The sequence below is a fragment of the Amyelois transitella genome, chromosome 5 (genome assembly GCF_032362555.1).
Source record: "Amyelois transitella isolate CPQ chromosome 5, ilAmyTran1.1, whole genome shotgun sequence".
NCBI classification, from domain to species: Eukaryota; Metazoa; Arthropoda; class Insecta; order Lepidoptera; family Pyralidae; genus Amyelois; species Amyelois transitella.
The window spans coordinates 10,048,544-10,070,058 of record NC_083508.1 but is presented as its reverse complement, the minus strand read 5'-3'; the positions used below and the strand labels follow the sequence as shown (position 1 = coordinate 10,070,058).

The 21,515-nt window shown below is 33.6% G+C and overlaps 1 protein-coding gene across 1 annotated transcript in view; it reads left to right on the top strand.

Moving 5' to 3' along the window:
* The first annotated feature begins 2,782 nt into the window (after positions 1-2,782).
* Positions 2,783-21,515, top strand: part of LOC106134483 (nitric oxide synthase-like protein) — a 30,949-nt gene continuing 12,216 nt past the window's right edge. The window contains exons 1-7 of the mRNA XM_013334546.2: positions 2,783-3,232; positions 7,907-8,043; positions 9,680-9,842; positions 15,474-15,565; positions 15,990-16,131; positions 17,297-17,436; positions 21,191-21,365. Of these exons, the coding sequence (XP_013190000.1) occupies positions 2,912-3,232; positions 7,907-8,043; positions 9,680-9,842; positions 15,474-15,565; positions 15,990-16,131; positions 17,297-17,436; positions 21,191-21,365 (1,170 nt within the window). The 5' untranslated portion in view covers positions 2,783-2,911. The remainder of the gene's footprint in view (positions 3,233-7,906; positions 8,044-9,679; positions 9,843-15,473; positions 15,566-15,989; positions 16,132-17,296; positions 17,437-21,190; positions 21,366-21,515) is intronic.

Genomic DNA, 21,515 nt, shown 5'->3' with positions numbered 1-21,515 from the left:
GTTTCCTCAGAAAACTGAGATTAGCGCATACGTACAGACAAAGAAAATAGGGGAACTTTATAGTTGTAGTGATGAAGTGAAGCGATGAGTTTATTATGTATATATTAAATTCGAAATACAATATTATTCGTTCTTATATGTAATGAAAAAATGGTATGAAGTTCGGATTTTTCCAACAAGTTTGTAAACATCACACCGATAGTCACGTATAAATCCCTTGCGGGATAGACAGAGCCAACAGTCTTGATACACAAACATCTTGTATACGTAATATAAATGATAACATGCTGACCGTACCTTATAAACAGCAGGCGGTGAGTTGGCAAATGAGTTCATTGTTTACGGGACCATCCCGGAATGTTTTTCTGGACACATATGTGGACATGATACTACATTTTTGGTGCAGTCATACATCATCAGGTTGTTGCTATATGGTGTTTATTGCATAAACATATTAAATAGTAAATGTTTGCCCTATGCGAAGCTTTTGTGGGAATTAACAGACATATAAATAATGATCCCTTTTATAACCTCTAATTTGGCAAAGTTTTATGGAAGTGTAATGTATCATTTGAAAATAAAAGCTAAACTATCCTTTGACGGCTGACGGAAACCACTAGTGGAAAATGTCGGTGGTGTTGGTTATGAGAAGAAAGTCATTTTAATCTTTCTATGAAGTACAATGTCACCATCATTGTTACCTAAAAATTTAAGTGAGTTGTAATAGGTCATTTTCGTCTTTTTTTAAGATATGATATGTTAGCTATTGTTAGTTCAACAAACGAAAAAAGATAATAAATTGTTCACATTCTCGTACTTATTTACATTTAATGCAAAGATCACATTATCAGCGCAGAAAAACAACAAATTAACGGTTTCACTATTAAACAGGAAAAGAAATGCTTGTGTACTTACTACCTCATAGTCACGCGAAAAAGCTAGCTTACATGTTCAAATATTGATTCTTCATCACGCGCACTAAATAAATGACATATTATATCTTGTATATGAATGTGTAGAAGCAAACTCACGTGATGAGTCAACTCTAATGTTTATTCGAGGGGTGCATGCGGAGACCTCCATGTCCGATTTTTGTCTATAAAGATAACGATATTTTATATACTGAATGAATGAATTGGCGCCGTATCAGATATGAGGTAAAAGATAAGACGGTAAAAAATGTGAGTGCAAAGGTGAATTTATCCTACTCATAAAAATTGGAATAATCTTTGAGTGTAAAAGAGTACATACATTGAGTGGTCGAATCGGTTTGGTGCCCTGTTAAAATGCGTGATGCGTATCTGGCACAGGTTCAAGTCCCAACCCGGCCATGTACCAATGACAATTTTCGAAGTTATGTACAATTGATTGAATACTAATCGACGTTGTTATGGTGAGGGAACCTGCATATTCAGGCAACTGGATGTGTAAACATGATCGATCCAATACGGGTAATGTTCAAAGGTTGCGGAGGTCAGATGGGGAGTCGCTTCGTGGAAAAACCTAACTCTCCTAATCCAGGAGCCATAATCCAGGAGCCATAGTCAAAGGCATACCCTGGGCTCCTGTCCAGAGTGGTGGGGATGCATATAGCTAGATGCTATTTTTATTTCATATGCGTAGCTCGCAGCCACTTATAAAAATATAGTTCACTAATTTGTTTAACAACGATAATAGTTTTTACGGAAACCAGTGGGACCTAGCTGGAAATAAAATAATAAAAAACTAATAAAAATCTTTTATTAGGCAACAAAATAGTTTTGAAAAAGTTTTTAATAGGTGAACATATAAACTACATTCTTTTCCAGAAGAATAAGTAAATCTCTGCATACTTTATCAACCATTTCATGCAATTTTGTCGGTTTAGGGTACTTTTCATTTGGCATGCTCGATTTTCTAACAGAACGTCCTTTATTTGATTATAAAACCTAGATACTATATGCATCTTCATCCATCTTTCTTCTTCTTCTTCGTCTTAGGTTCTTTCCCGCTAAACACACAAGGATAACAAAGTTTTGTATAATGCTATCAGTAGGTCGTTCCCATTATAATTAGGTCTTTGACATTTTATCATTCAGTGTCCAAAAAAGTTTGTACTTCCCTTGTTGGTTCAGGAGACAGGTGATTTTTTATGATTAATATACATATATGATGATTATTTTTCTTCTTCTTTTTTTTGTTTTTAATAATATGTACTTGGTTAAAAGATAATCTTAATGAGAAGTAATGTCAGTAATCTGTTTAGCGATTTTATCATAAAATCCTTAACACTTATCCGAAAGAAAATTTTACTATTTTATTATACTATTTCACTATAAGTTTATTATTAAATATTATTTACTTATAATAACCTATTCATGAAATTTGTGTATTGGTCACACTGAAAGAAAGAAAGTCAAGAAGTACCTAAGTCTATTTCAGAAGAATGGAATCAGATCAAGTCATAATAAATATTATACTTCTGGCGTTTGTCTCTGTGTTCTCGCTGGGAAGAAGAACAGGTTTCAATAATTGCCATGATGTAGCATTACCGTGAAGAAAATGACTTTTGGTAATTTTTATACCAATACCATTGGTAACAAAAACAGTATGAAGAATGAAAAAAAATCGTGGAATGGCAATTTCATTTTTACTTTTAGTAAGTTAACAAAATTTAATAACATTAGCATATTACAAGCTCCTAGCCTACAAAGACAAACTGTACGGATAATTTTGTCACTCAAGACATAACTGTTATATAAACTAATGTCGCATCCACCCGTGAGTAGTGCGCTGGCAATTTCACGCGCCGCGTGCCGCCAAATTAATTTATACATCTACTCATTCCTCTTACCTACATTTCCTCTTAATTAATCGCTAAAAAAGTGTTCGTTATATACAAAATTGCGCGTTCGGAATTTAAAATTCCATAATGGCGCCCGTAGTCCAGACCTCACAATCGTTAATTGCTGATTCGCTTAAAGTTCTTGTTAAGCATAATGGAGATATCATTAATAAACTGGTGGCTGAAGACTCTGTAAACAAAACTTGCCCTATTGACCACCTAAATTACACCGTTAATAATGATACCGCTGAAAATGGAAATGGAAGCGATAAATCACCCGTGAATGGCAACGGAGCTGTGGGCCTTAAGAAACCTCCAAGAAGAGTTGTCAGACCAAAAGTTTTGAAGAACTACGAATCTAGAGAATATTTATATGATCGGCTGTATGACGATACTTGTCCTCGGGTGGTAAGTTTTCATTTAATTACAAATGTAGCCATTTCGCTAACGAAATCCCTTGTTAATTTTCGTCAATGGATCTTCATTAAAAACTTGGAAAGTATTAATTAATAAGATGAGTTACTTTTTGATAGCTTTTGCTCTTAAGTGTGAAGTTTTGAGGATGATTAGATTTATGCTGATGATATCAGTTGGGGAAAAAATAAAAAATATTTTGAAGAGAATTGAACTATCATTTGGTAAAAATAAGTTTCTAATTGTGTCTAAGACGATCGGTTTATTGAAAGTATGTAACGTAGTAAACTGCATTAAAGTTAGTATTTTACTTTTTATTTATTTATGTGAGCAGAACATAAAAAGAGCTTAATATATTAAGCAAGCTTTTTGGGGTTTCATATAGTTAAGACCCCATTATTGTAATAATGTTTGGCTACAATAACATTAACACCAATATAAGTATTTAGAAATAAGAACTGATTTAAAGAAATTTTTAACCTTTTCTTTTAAACGACCCCAAAAAAGGAAGGTAAGTTAATTTGTGTGAATTAGCCTTTTGTTTATGTCAAAAATATTTGCAGTAGCACTGTCGGTGATGCACTGTTGATTATTCATATGAAAAATTAATACCGTGCAACGCAAGTTTTACTTATCCGGTGATTTGACTACTTGTTATGGTTTTGACTGTTTAACTTACGCTTTAGTAAAGAACTCAAATTAGATAACTTTTGGGGTAAGAACCATTCCAAAATAATATTTTTTGCAGAAAAATATTATCGATTTTCATTTAATCTAAATTCAAGCATGATCGTATTATGGTTACTTAGTAAATATACATTAACAAAGTCAATGCAAATATATAGATAACCGGTATTCTTGTTTGTATGGCTGTTGGCTCTGCCATTCAATGAGGCACGCGCCCATTGAGTAAATTCATGTTTAAGATAAGTTCAACTGAAAATACGCTCATAACACTACTTTTGTATCTTGCTCTCTAATTTTATTTGTATAGATTATCCAAAAATATGATTTTATCGGTCAGAAACATATGCACTTGGATTCAATTTAATGTTGCTTCCATGGGGTCCCTATATACTGCCGTTAGCCTGGACTCGGTTCTTTCCCACGAGTCTTGGAAATGGCACTAAAGTTAGCTTAAAGTATTAGTAAGCCATTGTCGTTAAACCAAAAGATACGACCATTTAAGTGATGTTCAAAATATCCCATAATGATGATGATTTAATAATTTTCAATATCGATAAAAATTTTATATTCAGTGACATATTATAGTTTGCGCCAGCAGAACGCAATGCGAATGTAGTAAACATTCGCATTGCGTTCTGCTGGCGAATCCACATTTCCGCATGGTCTCCTTGTAGTGGAAAATCTGCAGAATTAAAAATCTACAGATTAGCCGTATGCTAAAGAAACGTAACCCCAGACAAAAGTATAGTATATAATGCTAAGCTAGGTCATAAAAAAAGGAAAATATTTCTAGCGTCAAAACACGTGTTTATTGTTTGTTTGCTCAGATATGTTGAGCGTGACGGCGTTATTGATTTTATAGTTAGGTGATTTGGCGTGTGCACTACTAGTGTTTACATAGGACATCCCAGAAGAAAAGTGTTAAGAGAACAAACATTTATTATAATTATTGCATTTCGCGATCTTCGTCATAACAAGATTTTTAAAGTATAAAATAGTCATTCTTAGCAATTTTTCATTCATTTCAATATTTTAATAAATAGTCATTCTTTATGCTAAAAATGACTATTTATAAAAAAATTGTGGAAGTGTGTTTGCGTGTTTGTTTGTTTGTCTCTGTTTCACGTGAAAACATTTGTACCTGTCTCTATGAAATTTTGTATATAAGTATATATATTATACACCAAGAAGAGCTTAGGGTACTTGTTACGCGGACGGAGCCGCGGGTAAAAGCTAGTAGGTATATACTCGTATATAAACTACTATAAATCTGTTACGAAAAATCCCGTTAGTTTATGTGTTACCGTGGAAAATTCGAGTAAACATGAAAAAACCAACGTTAAGAACATCTCTAAACCTAGCGGTTAAAGCTATTAAAAGTGATTATATGTTAATATAAAAGTATTTAAAAAACAAATTGTAATTAATTATAATAAAAGAAACTTGCATAATTATAATGTAGGTATAAAGTTCATTGTAAAACTAGTGTTTTTCTCTTAACTGGAGATTTCTTTCGATTACAATATTTGAATGCAGATAAATATAATGTTGAACGCATCTATTAAGTAACATTTTCACAAAGCATTTGGTAAATTATACTAACTATTAAGTGCAGCTAAGTAGATTAAAGTTTTTATTTAAAATTCGCAACAATTATCAGGACTTTTAAATACGTATGGTGTTTTTTAAAACTATTTGTGCATTAAAGAAAGATGGCGTGCAATCTTGCGGCGTTGTTAGCAAACTTGTGCGCCGCGAGCTATCCGCAAGTTTGTTGGTGTGAACATAATGCAGTTTTGAGATACTAACATATTTTGCTTCGGCAACTATGACACATAGTTTCCTGACTACAGATACTTATTATAACGATTATACTTGGAAACTAGCTGCCGCCATCGGCTTTCTTCGCTTCATTATAAGATTATTCTGATATAGTAAAAGTTATGTTATAGTAAGGTTTCACTAATAAATTCTTTTTGGTGGTCTTAACTTGGCAGTATTTGAACATACGCAATTAAAATATATATAAAATTATATATATATGTATATATAATGTTGCTTGGATAGATACACTTTTTTTAAACAAGGGGTTAATTGTTTCATAAACAAAATTAACATAAGTCGTGTTTTTCCGGCAAAGTAGCATAGAACTCTAAATCTATGTACGCGCGTACATCATTCTATATTTATATACTTAGCTAAGTTGGGCTATCTTAGTATAATCTCATTATGCCAGTGAACCATTCTAGGGGTAACGCGGTGACACGTGAGTATGAATAAAGATACACTCCTAAATATAAATTCTACAGATTAAATTTTTGAGACAAATGTAGTGCTAAAAATATGTTACTCCAAGGGTGTAAGCCAAATTGCACATACATATTATTTATTCGTTATAGATGCAACTCATCTTCTAATGGAAATTCCCTATTTAAAATGTATGACATCACGTGAATCTCATGAACACAGAATAAGCCTTAGATGGTGATCGATCAGCTAATCATGGTGTTTGGCAAAATCAATGACGACATAATTTCCGTCAGAAAAATTTTCACAATTCAAGTTTATAAAAAAGTTCGGTGTCTTCGCACAAGCGTTTACATTTTTTAGTATTAAGCTAACCATTCCAATTGTTTTTTTTTAACAAAATAGCTGTCTGTACCTACCAAGTTGCAGCTACAACTGGCCACTAAGAAAAAAAATTATCTTGATGATTTTTTTTTATTTGGCAAGCACCATTTTAATTAAAAATTAATAAGATATTAACACAATTTATTGAACAGATTTAAATATCAAAATACGAACTTCAATATGATAGGTTCAGTTATTTATTCAAGCAAGTGCAGCATAAAAAAGGTCTAATACTCGTAAATACTTAGGCTACAAATGCGGACTATCAGCTAAGTTATCTTCCAATAATTAAATCCAAATCAAGATTTATCTTTCTATCCTAATTCGAGATTCTTAATTAAAAAGCAATACAACAGGATTCCGAGACGAAACCATTGATTTATGCGTCCAGGAACGGTAACGAGGCATTTAAATAAAAATCAAGGTTTTCGGACCCCATTTTCTTCTCTCGTAAAGACTGATGTTTTTTTCTGTGAGCTGATTCTACGTAATTTAACTATAAATTACTCAGCGTGTTTATCTTATTTACATACATACGAGTACATACATATAATCACGTCTATATCCCTTGCGGGGTAGACAGACTGATAAACCACGTTCAGCTGTTTGGCTTAATGATAGAAATAAGATTAAAATAGTGAACGGTTGCTAGCCCATCGCCATTCTTATTTTGCTTAAATAAAAAAGGAGAGTTTGACGTCTGCCGAAAATTTATCGATAGAATTTTCATCTCAATTACATCATTATTATTAAAACAACGAGACTAGTAAGTACGATTATATTTTTCAACATTCACCACGTTGAACAAAAACATGCACTGCCTTTTTCATTTGGTATATTTCTATTATAATTTGGTTGATTAGAAGAAAGATAGGCAAATAAAATACCCTTTATTGCACATAAAATTAAAACGTAAAAGATTTATCCTAAGCTGATGTAAAGGAAATGTACATAGAGCGACTTCATTCCATTATGAAATTTCTTCCAATTTCCACCACAAATCCCAATTGGGATAAGTCTGCTATTGTACTTACATATTTCCTAATTCCAGGAATTGTATTATATCATATTTTTAAGAAGGCACTTATAGTTTCTTAACATAAAATTAAAACGAGAAATATATTTTAACCGAAGAAAAAAGAAAATTCTCATTCATAATTTGATTTCTAAATGATAAGTTAAAGCAAAATATGCACATCGTTTCTCTCTTTACATTAGTTCCAGTTGCTTCCTATCTTTTGAAAAAAAAAACACATTATTTAATTTTTAAATTTATGGATATGGTACAGATACGGAAAATTAGGGCAACAATCTATTTGTAGTATAAGCCAAACCGTTTGTTTGTTGCAGCCAACGCCATGCAGCGAGAAAGCGTGCCTTGGCAGTGTTATGGCCATCCCTGGCCGAGGGGACGTGCCAAGAGATCCAGAGGAAGTCCTCAAAGATGCCAAGGACTTTCTTGGCCAGTACTTTGCATCTATAAGAAGGTGAGCAACAAAACATTTTGATTATGAAAAAAAAGTATTTTAAAATTTTGTGAATATGTTTTCATCTTGTTGTCACCAGCCAGTGTTTTCGGCAGTTCAAACTAATTAAAAAAAATTACGTATGAAGGTAGGGATAATTAAATTCGCCTCTCCATGAGTAGTGAGTGTTTATTGATGCCATTATATTGGTTACTTCGCTTGTCACCAACTTTAATAGAAACCACTAACCAATTTGAAAACGATAAGGTTAATTTTGCGTAGGTCCAAGGCGCATCATCACTTTCAGACACACAAAGTAAAGTCTCTCAATTTTCTGTCTGTATGTATACGCTAATCTAGGACGTGTGTGGTAATCTAGATTCTGGATAGCTCTTTCCTGTTTGAAATGTTAGAAAGAGGGTTCTTTAAGGAAGGTTTATATCTAAAACTACTAGCTACTACCCGTGCAAAGCCGGGGTGGGTCGCTTGTGGAGTATAAATGCTTCATGAAGGTACATTTTCTTTTATAATTACATAGTTTCGCCTCTATCACGAAACATAATTTTCTTTTCTATTTTTTCTATAACCTGTAAATTCAGCTAAGAAGTAATATTTTTTTGAACAAGATTTATCATTATTTATAGCTACAGTAAATCTATTGCAGAGAACCTTTTTGTCCCTTCCTGTATGAAACAACTAATGCATCAATTTCCAACTTTGATTTAGACTCCGACAAAATATTTTTAGGACATAATTATAAGGTATAATGTACTCCGAGCACTGTTGTCTATATTTGAGAAAGAACGATAGACTCAAATAATACATAGAACGTTAGAGAGTATTTTTATATATTAAAATAGAAGTTAATGACTTTGTAAGAATATTTACAGAAAATATTTTTACCTACAACTTTATACATACCAAAAAATTTTACCTACAACTTTATACATACTTCAAAACATTATAATACAACAAAAGTTTTAAGACATATTATAATATGTGTAAATATATTCTTCGGAGCGTTTCAACATACAATAACACCTTCAAATACCATCTTACATTTTCCCCATGCAAATTATATGATAATCGTATCAATTCTCCTGAGTGCAAGTGAGAAAACTGGAGTTTATACTTTTATTTCCCGAACTGAATAATGCTGCTTGAATGCATACAAATTTTTACTTCATCCTTTAAAATATAATGTGCACTTAAACAGCCATTTGCTATATGTTGCATGATTTAAACTAGTTTTGTTTGTGTTCCTGTTAGTAGTTTGCTATTTGAATGCATTCAGAGAAATTGTGAATGCAATATTATTACTTATACTACAAAATGTTAATTCTCTCTTTGTGCACCCCCTAGATCACACTGTCTCAAAGATCCTACGTGCCTAATTTCAAATCTCTAGACTTCGGTACAGTCTGTGTGTCGATATTCAGTCAGTGAATTAGTCAGTCAGTTTACCTTTTATCTAGATAGATTACGACCAATAACATAAATATAAATAACGGCGTCTGTAGGATAGGATAACTTTATTTGAATGAATATCATTCAGCCATACAGCTGTCAGCCTTTCAATCCTTTCAAGACTGCTATACTGCTGCAGATAAAAGATGGGATTATATGCATGTATGTATGTATGATTATTTGTTCCCAGGGCGAACACCCCAGCCCATGAGGCTCGTTGGATGGCGGTCCAGGAGGAGGTGGAGAGGACCGGGACTTACCAGCTGACCACCACGGAGTTGGTGTTTGGAGCCAAGCTCGCTTGGAGGAATGCCAGCCGGTGCATCGGCAGGATACAGTGGTCCAAACTCCAGGTAATTAATTTTCAGGTATATAATTCACTCGTCTAATTTTTAAGGAAAACCTTTTAAGAGTTAATTTCAATGTAAAATTTTCATACAATATACTTTTACTTTAATTTGCAAATGATACGTTTCATTTCTTTGAAATTTTGAAACCAATTATAACCTTATAAGATTACTTTGATATACAAAGTAATCTTATAAGGTTATAATTGGTTTCAGCAATAATAAAATACCTTTTTTTTAATCCGAAATTATAAAGCAAAACACCGTTGTATAAAAAATGTAGAAGTGTATTTTTACTTATAATAAAGAGAATTTACTTTGTGCTTGCTAAACTAGCGAAAGTCAAGTGTAGGTATTTCACGTGAAAGTCGAATGCACCAATTTTGGGTAACGTTGAAACTTATAACTGTATTATTTTTATTTGCAAATGAGATAAAAGACATGAAAATGACCTCAAAAGGCATGAATAAGGTGTTAGCAAAAGTAGACTTGTAATAAACTTTTTCTCAAACGCGATCGCAAAGAAAAATTAATGTACACTATCGAGGGCTTAAATCAATTACGCCAGTCTAGGTGGTGGAAGAAAAAGAGCGGAATAAATGAATTTGCTGACTGTAATGAGAAAACTACCATTTCGCGGAGAATAAGAAAAACTTCGCAATTAACCAACGTTTTGCCGTGAGGATTTCGTAGCTTTTAGTTTTTAATCGTTTTTGTTGAAAGGAGTTTTTTTAATTGAAGTCAACTTTGTACGTAGGTATCAATAAACATAATAAGTACTTATAAAAAAGGCCTCTATCCCGGAGGGGTAGGAGGAAGACATTGCAGACTACATCTTTCCCTTACACTTTTTAAGATTTCCCTGTATACTAAGAACCAACATACGTACTATTTCAACGATTTTTCAAGAGATCTATAACAAAGGCATTAGAGGAATAAAAAAATATTATGCATACAACCAAAAACGAATAAGTACTTAGTCAAAATATTTTTTTTTCGATAGTCGACATTCTTGTCCAAATTGGATTTCCTTTTTCACGTATTTCTAAGCTTTGTTGTTATAATTAAATTTTAGTGGTTCTTTACATAGCGCCTGTTGTATGTGCCTATTGAATAATACGTTGAATACACAATTCATTGTAAACGTGCTTTGTGAAGGTATCAGGAGAATCGAATTCAGTCTTGAAAAGAATACGTGGAACTATTTTGTTCGTAGTCAACTAACATTCTGTTAGATTTCTTTTCATAATCCTCAACAGCTGTATAGGAATTTCAATATTGACAGAAAAAATAAAATCAAAAGACAGAAAAAAAATATGCAAGACTGGAAGAGATGTCATTTTCCTATAATAACATGAAATGATTTTGTGAAATTATTAACTGAACCAATAATCAAATATTAAAATACAAACATTTTATTTATTTATCTATTGCTCAAATGTACCACATTTAAGGATAAATAAATGTTTGTAGTACAGAAAATTTTAAGAAATATTTACATTAATTCTGTCCAGCTTTTACTGGCTACTGGCACGAAATATTAAATGAGAGTTTATAATTTTAAATGATTCCACATACAGTGCAACGTTTACACCAAATCCCGCTTCACCCGCGGGAGAGTAGTAATTAAACTGTAATTAGCGTGCTGTTTGTTGCAATGTGGCCGGGGTTAGATGATGACATTGTGCGGTACCACCTTTATCACGTGATTCCGACGCCGCGTATGTAACATTAGAAAATTAGACCTACATCGTTTTGTAGGTCTAGTTAAATTTGTTGTTGTAATGAAAGATCATGACTACCTGATATCGAATTTGTATAGATTGATGAATGCGGATAAAAGGTGTAGGTATTTATGTCAAGTTCGTAGAAAGGTGTCTCTGCCTACCACACTGAGGATCAGGAACGACTGACATCTTTCTGTCTTTCTTCCTCAGTGGGTAGCTTACTGTGTTTAAAATTAACAAAAGATTAAACGTTCAATTGGCTAAAAGTGCAAGTTTTAGGTACATTCATCTAGTGCAAGATTCCATGCTGGTCTGTAAGCAAAGAAAAAAAGGAAAGAAAGGAATGAACGAGGCCTTTAAGACTTTTGAAGACGTTTGTTTACCTCGTAAGAAATAAAGACGTGTGTGTATGTTAATAGGTACATACACTCATATCTATACCTAAGAGACGAGCTTCACGTTGGCTCTCTATACTAAGCTCGCTCTGAGACAGTATACGAACTCAGTATACGAACTAAGTCGCAATTCCGCGCGTTCTCACATCATCGTGATTTTACGATCTTATTTGCAAGTGTTAAATCTTCTCAACCATTTATTATTGTTTAGTGATAATTTATACTACCAAATTATACCTAATAGCTTAAAACTTAAAACATGAATAAACTTTATAAAAATGACATGAAAGTTCCATGCTTCTTCCTATTATTATTATTAAAATTGAACCAAAAAAAATTAATAACAACCGATTGAACTTAAAATAATTATCAAAATTGAATATCTCAATAATATACTAACTCTTATTTGAAGTTTCTGAATAACTAAGTTAAATATTTTCGTTGATCATCGTTGAAATGATCGTAGCTTTTTATAACAGCACTTAGCTGCGGTCTTTAGATCTCAATACTTTCCAAATTAGAACTGCAAATTGACTGCGAGAGTAGTAATGACATTAATTCACGCCATTTCTTCCAACTTTGCGGAGCTATAAAAATGGCGATTCGAAAACATATAAGAATACAATGACTATGTCATTGTACTGGCGTTTCTCCCGGCTGCGTCTACCTTTTTAGTTCGTGGCGTATGAGGGTAACTCAACTTTACATAACATATGTATATTCAACTTGTAAAAAATGAACGCACATTTTATGAATGTATTGTCTTGCTACGAAATGCTTATTTATCATTTCTTCCATCAAATATAAATATATATATGTATCATCATATATATATCATCATATATCAATTACTATTTGGTACAAAAAAATCTATGTCAAAAGTAATGGTAAACTATAAAAAAGTACTTAAAATACTCGTACCTATTTGTTTTCAAAATCGTTGTTGTGGTGTAGTGCCCCACAGAAAAAAAAATGGAGTCGCTCCAAATTTTCCGGGGAAATTATATGCTAAATGAACATGTTATTGTTGTTATAATTGCTATTAAATTAAATTACACCAAGTGAATAACAAACGCTTTTTTCTTGGCCCGCCTTCAGTCGCAGAAAGACCGACTTAAAAGGATTTGTCAGGCTGTTCTGTTAATTCCTACTGATGTCGCCAATACATTTTGTAATTACGCAAATCAAATAAATGGCTTTCTTAGTTGATCACTGTGTCGTCGAAAATCTTGATGAGATCTGTATAAAATGACTGCTACTGAATGTGGTTCTACTCTAGTTAAGAAATTACATAAAATTTCGTAGAATCGGATAGTTTAAATTTAAGCATATTTCGTATAAAATGGGTGATTAAAACTAGTTATGTACTATTTAAAATAAGATTGCATGGTCAAAGCCGAATAAAAAAGAATAAAAAATATGACTAAGGGATTGGTTTATAAACTTGGGATTCTTCTTTTAGACGATGGGCTAGCAACCTGCCACTATTTGAATCTCAATTATATCAATAAGCCGAACAGCTGAACGTGGCCTTTCAGTCTTTTCAAGACTGTTGGCTCTGTGTTGTTTTTGGCTGTGAAAACGAAGCTAAATTTGACACTAAAAGACAAGTACAAATTTTAGCGACTGACAAATGAATGAGATGTTAACTAATTCACTTTCAATCAAGTACAAACGGTGGATTCCGTCGAGGTAATTCGCGACACCGTCACATCACTCAATGTCGAATTAACAACTCGAGTGGCTGCTAGCGAGTAAGCCCGAGGAAATGGTTAGGGCTGATTTGATAAGATCCAATCTTGTTTTACTGATCAGTTGTACCTCTGAGCGTTTTGTAGTTTGTTTTTATGCGACGATTCATTTATGTAATGTTCGATGTTCTCAATTTCATTATTAGGGCGTCTTGATGCGCGCGACCTTTTTAATTTGTGACTCGGTCTGCCCCATTAAGGATAAAAACGTAACGTAAACTATAAGTGTGATGTTTAATGCCAATTTGGAATGAATTAAATTTTTAAATTTAAAACAGCCAGGGTACTCGGTGATTTGCCCTCACACACAGATATATGTGAAAAATAATAGAAAACAAAACAGCGATTCATTTAGTTCACCTTTATTTTTTAATAACAAATAATGTAATTTTAACGTTTTTGATGTAATAAAAATATCATCAAAACCAACATATAACCCACACACAACACTATTATCTGTGCTATCACTTGTAACTTAAGCTAAGTTAAATCTATTGTAGATAATTTTCTACTTCAAAAGCATAGGTTGAAACAGTTGTTTTATGATATACTACTAGCTGTGCCCGCGACTTCGTCCGCGTGGAATAGTTATTATGGGCATCATTGAAGCTCTCAAGGATGAACAATTTTCTCCGTTTTTTTTTCACATTTTCCATTATTTCTTTGCTCCTTATTGTTGCAGCGTGATATTATATAGCCTAAAGCCTTCCTCGATAAATAGACTAATCAACGTAAAAAAAAATTTCAATTCGAACCAGTATTTTGCTGGGATTAGCGCGTTCAAACAAACAAACTCTTCAGCTTTATATACTAGATTAATATACTCTGTATATTTTGTTTTGTCGCGTTACGACCATTCAAGATTCTATGGTTACGACTTTACTGCAATATGGATCACTAATATTAAATTAAAACCTTTTTGAATAATTGAACCGCAACAGGGAATTTTTATCGGGTAATATTTACATAATTCGATTTGAAAAGTAACACGACACAGCTGCTGCTGTTTTTGCAATGAAATTTAAAATTGGTTTGATTTTAAAAATCCTATTATGATGGAATAACATTTATTAATCTGACAAATTTTTATCCGACACCTAAAATACTGTCTATTTAGGTGCTGCTCAAACAAACGAAATACGAACTTTTGCAGCAAGAACGAAATTTTAAACTGGCGAAACTTAACTAAGTTATTGTTAATACTTAGTCTTTTTTAACGTATTGGGCAAAATTTTTCATCAATTGTCCATGACTATCTATCAGACGCTTGCACTATTATATAAGAGACAATATAATTAAAAATTTATATTTGGTTTGTATATTCCTGGATTATTTATATTATAAATGTATATTATGCCATGTGGTTCCTCCGTCTTTTTCCCATGGATGTAGTAAAAGGCGACTAAGAGATAGGCTTATAAACTTGGGATTCTTCTTTTAGGCGATGGGCTAGCAACCTGTCACTATGCCCACCACCACACCACTGTGCCCCGCAAGGGATATAGACGTGATTATATGTATGTATATATAATACGTGTACATTTTATTTAGTCATGTAAAAGTAGAGTACGCCTGCGGTTCCACCCGCTTTAAACGAAGAATCGCGGAAATTTCAATCTTCGCGTTTTGCATTTGGTTGGCATTTTGGTTAATTCTAATAAGCAGGTTATAGCCAAAATCAAACATATTTTTGTTGAAGCTTTCTTCTTCATCTTTTCTCGTATTTCATATATTTCACACATTTTGTTTTCATCTTTTATATAGGTTTTCGACTGCCGCCAAGTTACCACCACAAGCGGCATGTTCGAGGCGCTTTGCAACCACATGAAGTATAGCACAAATAAAGGAAACATCAGGTGAATGTCTTGTTACTTTTGCTATTGGAAATAAGAATAAATATACATTTTATATGTGATGTGAACTATTAACAGTTCAAATAAATGAGAAATCAAAATTTTTGTGTTCTAGTTACATACGCGTAGAATTTAATAATGTCTTTATTTTAATTAAAACCACGGGGCAAGGTAAAACTTGACATTGGCAAAAATATGCTTATTAAAAAGTGTGTTTGCCGCTAGCTGATCGAAGGCCACAACGTTGTTTTATGCAAGCTTTACTGAGCGGACCTCAAGTCCAGAATTTTACCTTCCGAGAGTAGAACAACTGATGAGAAAGACTACCACATGCAAATGTCTGAACAGCTTTAGAAATTAAATTTTTAATAAACGGCCTTTTTACTTACAATTAAAATTAATACTAATTCAAACAACCTTTCAACAGATCAGCGATTACCGTCTTCCCACAACGCACAGACGGCAAGCACGACTACAGGATATGGAACAGTCAGCTGATCAGCTACGCTGGATACAGGCAGCCCGATGGGACCGTTCTTGGGGACCCAATGCATTGCGAGTTCACCGAGGTAATTTTGACACAATAAAACACATAAAAGGTCAAAAGTACCCGAAACCGCCGAGCTTGCATGAAGAGAGTTATGAATGTGGATGAATGAAGCAAGTATGCAGAGATCGTGGCAAGTGGAAAGAGGTAGTCTCTGTCTACCCCTCCGGGAAAGAGGCGTGATTTTATGTATGTATGTATTAAAAAAATGAACATTAAATATATTTACATAAAAAACAAATTAGACAATGAAACAGTAACGGAGTAAGAAGTTGAAAAAATAAAAATGTTTATCTATTTGCACACGCCAAGGAAATAAAGGACTAACCTTACTTTATTGAAAGTCCATCAGAAAACGTTTTTTTTTTCTGGGACTATGCTCCTTCAAATTCAATACTTAATACTCAATAGTTATGTGTTGATAAACGCGCACTAATTATTTAATCTTTATTTATTATATTTATATTCTTAGATAAAATCATCACGTGAATCTGAGTGATCTAAATTATACTTGTTTTTTTTTTGTACAGTGACATCAGCTATTATGTCATACCTCAAGTTGCTTGAGTATATTTTTTGTACATTAATCACATTCGATGAATATAAAAACGTTTGAACCAAAATGAGCTGTTAAAAGTGTTGTCATTATATTTTTTATATCTTGTTACTCATTTTTGTGAAGAAACGATAATTAATTGATTTATCTCAGACTATTGTCGTCGTGACAATTGTACCTATGTGTATACCTTGTTAAGGATAAATACGTGATATTGATGCGTCTAAAGTAAAAATCCATAGACGGTGTATTAAGCATTTATTTTTAATTAAGTATACTTGAAGGTATTAAGGTACTCTATGTTGGCGAGCCGAGCAAGAAAAATAAGCCGCTATAACGATATGAGGGTAGACAGAGCCAACTGTCTTGAAAACGCTGAAAGGCCATGTTCAGCTGTTTGACTTAATGATAGAATAGTAAATAATAATGATAAATAGTGACAGGTTGCTAGTCCATCGCTTAAAAGAGAAATCCCAGGTACAAGCCTATCCCTTAGTTGCCTTTTACGACAGGAATGGGAATGAGATGGAGTAGTGTTCTTATTTCTATTGGTGCCGGTAATTACACGGCACTTATAGCTTAACCGACCGCATCAAAGTGATAGATAATAAAATAATTATTCTTGTTACAGCTATGCATAAAGCTAGGCTGGAAGCCTCCTAGAACTGCCTGGGACATTTTGCCCCTGGTCCTATCGGCCAATGGGAAGGACCCGGACTACTTCGAGATCCCCCGGGAGCTGGTGATGGAGATCCACATGACCCACCCTACGTTAGTATAGCTGTTATTTTACAACGCGAGTGCGCATTGAGTCTTCCTAATATAGAACAGACGCTTGCAATAAACAACATATGTATTTAACAGTATAAAAAACATGACACCATATCATGAATTTGGTATGTATGATAATAGAAGTGGTAAGGACTGAATGTACATATCTCCACAACTGAACTCATTTTCAAAATGATATTTAAAATTTTACGAAATATCTAGACTAGGTAATTCGTTGAATTGTTCAGAATTAATATTATTGTGACTTTGACTTTTGACTACGTGAATTTACAAGCCAAATCATGTAGGTTTAATCAGCTTTTGTGCTTAACACACTAAATATTAATAAACAATATTATGTTCGTTCCTTACATCTACTATATCAATGTTCCAATCTGAGCAACTTTATCAAACTTAAATAGAATTAGGAAGACACATTGAATCAATTTCCTTTCCCAATTGGGTATAATTTATATCTTCTGCGTTTGTCAAAGTGAACTGTAGTTTATTTCGTTTTTGCGTGTCCCGTGCCTTTGACAGAGAAATGCGTGTTCGAAATTGACCTAAATCGACGATTAAATAAAAAGTATGATTGCGGACAGTTTTTGTTTACTTCACAGTATTTATATATTGTAATTTGTTTAATATTCTATGCCTATAGTTCCAATTTATTTGAATAGATACCTACTTGCAATAGATTAATTTTACGGCCAAGAAATTCCGGTTTATTTAGTCATTAAAAAAATTTATCGAATGTGTATAATGAAATTCTTTCCCTAAATTCTCAAATAGTATCATTAAAATATACATTAAATAGCAACATGTCGTGGAACTGCATTGGATTTTACCAAAAATATTAAAAATATATGGGAAAAAATAGCAAGTAGAAATACTGATCAAATACATACATAGCTTTGTTCATCACTGCATAGTATAAAGCAAAGTCACTTCCCGCGTCTATCACTATGTCTACACGTATGCACGCTTAGCATTTAGAACTTTAAACCACACGATGGATTTTTATGCAGTTGTTTTAATAGATAGGGTGATTCAAGAGGAAGGTTTATAATGTATAAATACCTATAGCTACCGTTGCGTCCGGTACGGGTAGCTAGTCAAAAATAAAATCAACACCGTATAGAACTTAACAAATCTAGTTACGTCGTATGGCTAACCGTCACAGATTTATACTTACTTACATTCAGTCAGAAAAGTATCGGGAATGGATTATTTATTTATGGTTCCAAATTCAAATTTTTGTTTTTTTTTGTTGTTGTTAGATTGGCACAACTGTTTTCCATTTTGGCGCGGAGTTTGAGTTGCATCTGTTGTTTACATTAAATACAGTGCTATTTTTAGTTATATCATATCTAGTGTGTATTGCTAATTTCATAATGGATAAAAACATCGAACAAAGAGTTTGTCTTAAATTTTGCATTGCCAATGGAATATCGTGTTCGGAGTCACTGAAAATGTTACAGAAGGCTTACGGTGAATCGACTTTATCAAAAACTCGTGCTTATGAGTGGTACAAAGCGTTCAAAAGCGGTCGAGATGTGATGGAAGATTTGCCTCGCTCTGGTAGGCCATCAACGTCTGCAACTGAAGTTAACATCGCAAAAGTGAAGGAAATAGTGACTGAAAATCCTCATTCAACTTTGAGAGAGATAGCCACCGAACTTTCTGTATCTCACGAGTCGATCCGTACCATTTTAACTAATAATTTGGGTATGAAACATGTTGCCGCTCGGCTAGTCCCAAAAGACCTGAATTTTTTTCAAAAACTCAATTGCATGAGAGTCGCTGAGGACATGCTAGAACGAGTCAATTCCGACCCAACATTCATGAAACGCATTGTTACTGGTGACGAGACGTGGGTTTACGAGTTTGACATGCAAACTAGTCAACATGCTTCGGAGTGGCGCCTTCCAACTGAACCGAAACCGAAAAAACCACGCCAAAGTCGTTCAAAAGTCAAAGTCATGTTGACTGTTTTCTTTGACTATCGCGGTGTTGTGCACTCGGAATTCTTGCCGGAAGGTCAAACGGTAAATAAGGAATATTATTTGAGTGTTATGCAGCGTTTAAGAGAGCAAATCCGACGAAAAAGGCCAGATTTGTGGAAAGAAAATTCTTGGATTTTGCACCATGATAATGCACCTTCGCACAAGGCCATCATTGTGAACGAATTTTTAACCAAACACTCAACAAATACCATCGAGCAACCACCATATTCACCAGATATGGCTCCAGCCGACTTTTTTCTTTTTCCTAAACTCAAATTACTACTTCGTGGCACCCGTTTTCAATCGGTAGAAGACATAAAAGAGAATTCGCGGCGAGAACTGACCTCAATTCCGGAAACAGCGTTTAAAAAAATGTTTTGATGATTGGATTATTCGTTGGCGTAAGTGTATCGTTTCTAAAGGAGCATATTTTGAAGGTGATAAAATAAATTTGGATGAATAACAAACAGTTTGTGTATTATTGATCTTTTCCTGCTACTTTCTTGACAGAGTAGTATATATTTAGGTGGTATTGCATATTTTGAGGACTTGGTGTAAAAGGTCACAAAGAGGCGGGCACGGGCTGAAATGGAAATATGTAGATTAAAAATAGGTGTAGATCAAAAATAATACTGAGAAAAGTCAGACACACACATACTATTATTTTGTTAGTCAAAAAGAAAAACTATAACATCGTACACACCTTTACAACACTAGACACGTCATATCGCTTTCCATCACAGATTTATGCGGCATAAAAAGGCCGGAATGCATATTGTGAAGGCTGGGGGTAAAAGGCCACAAATAGGCGAGCACGGGCTAAATTGCTTGTCGTAAACCGGGCCGGCGATCTCCAATCCCGGTTACTGCCAGTAAATCCGCGCCATTCAATAATGTAGCTATTGATGATGTTAGTGATCATGGGTAATTGAATGGTCCGTGGAAAATAGATACATTTCCTTTACGAATTGGGTAGGATTAATTTTTTTAGTTTATATTTTGGTTTGTGTAATAGATTATCGGTAATTTTGTCGACCTATACCGAACTATCCGATAGGAGAATTTGGACATAAAAGTAAATCTGTCTATTTTTGGATGTACAAGGTTTTTATGTTTTCCTTCAACGCTCTGATTCTTTAATGTTTGCTGTGTTAAATTATTTTTTTTACTAAAAACTTTAATAAAATTAAAATCGTCCTTTAAGCATCTTACAAGGTAATGTAAATAAGGTAATGAAGTTTTCAGATATTAATTTTACATGGTCTATCGGCTGCTAATGACGTGATTTAATGGAGCCCTAGGGAAGGGCTAAGGTATACCTGTTTTTGAAAGTTTCAAACTTAGTAAATGATGCCGGTCTTATGTCAACCCTTTCCTAATATTCGATATAAAAGAAATAGCGTACAAAGGTATACATAGCTAGGGGTCAAATCTCAAACAACACGCAAATACTTAAAATTTTTACTAAATCGTAATTATATCAAAGATGACTTAGCTGATATCAAAGAACTTAAAAACTCTATTACGAGATTCTACATACATTTTTTTACAAAAAAATCATTAAAATCATTCAAAGTTACCGCATAACAAACATACATATGTACATACAAAAAATGCGATCGGTACGCGCGCGCTTTTATAGGGCTCCCGGGCTGTGAAGTGGCACGACATCATAAAAGAACTCTTATTATCAATAAACTAAAACTAGGTCTCTGAGGTAATAATAAATGATTATTATTTTTGGACAGGTACGATTGGTTCTCAGAGCTAGACCTTCGCTGGTACGCCTTGCCGGCCGTGTCCAACATGCGCTTTGACTGCGGCGGCATCGAGTTCACCGCCAACGCCTTTAACGGCTGGTACATGAGCACCGAGATCGGTTGCCGCAACTTCTGTGACACTAACAGGCTGAATATGCTCGAGGTGACTTGAATTTTTATCATCTTTGTTAAATTTTTAAACTATAAGTCTGGTTTTATCATCACGTGAAAGACCTACTATTATACATTACCCGTAGTGTTACTTCTGTATGAATTCGTACTAATGGTTTCTAATTGGGATACGAACATCATG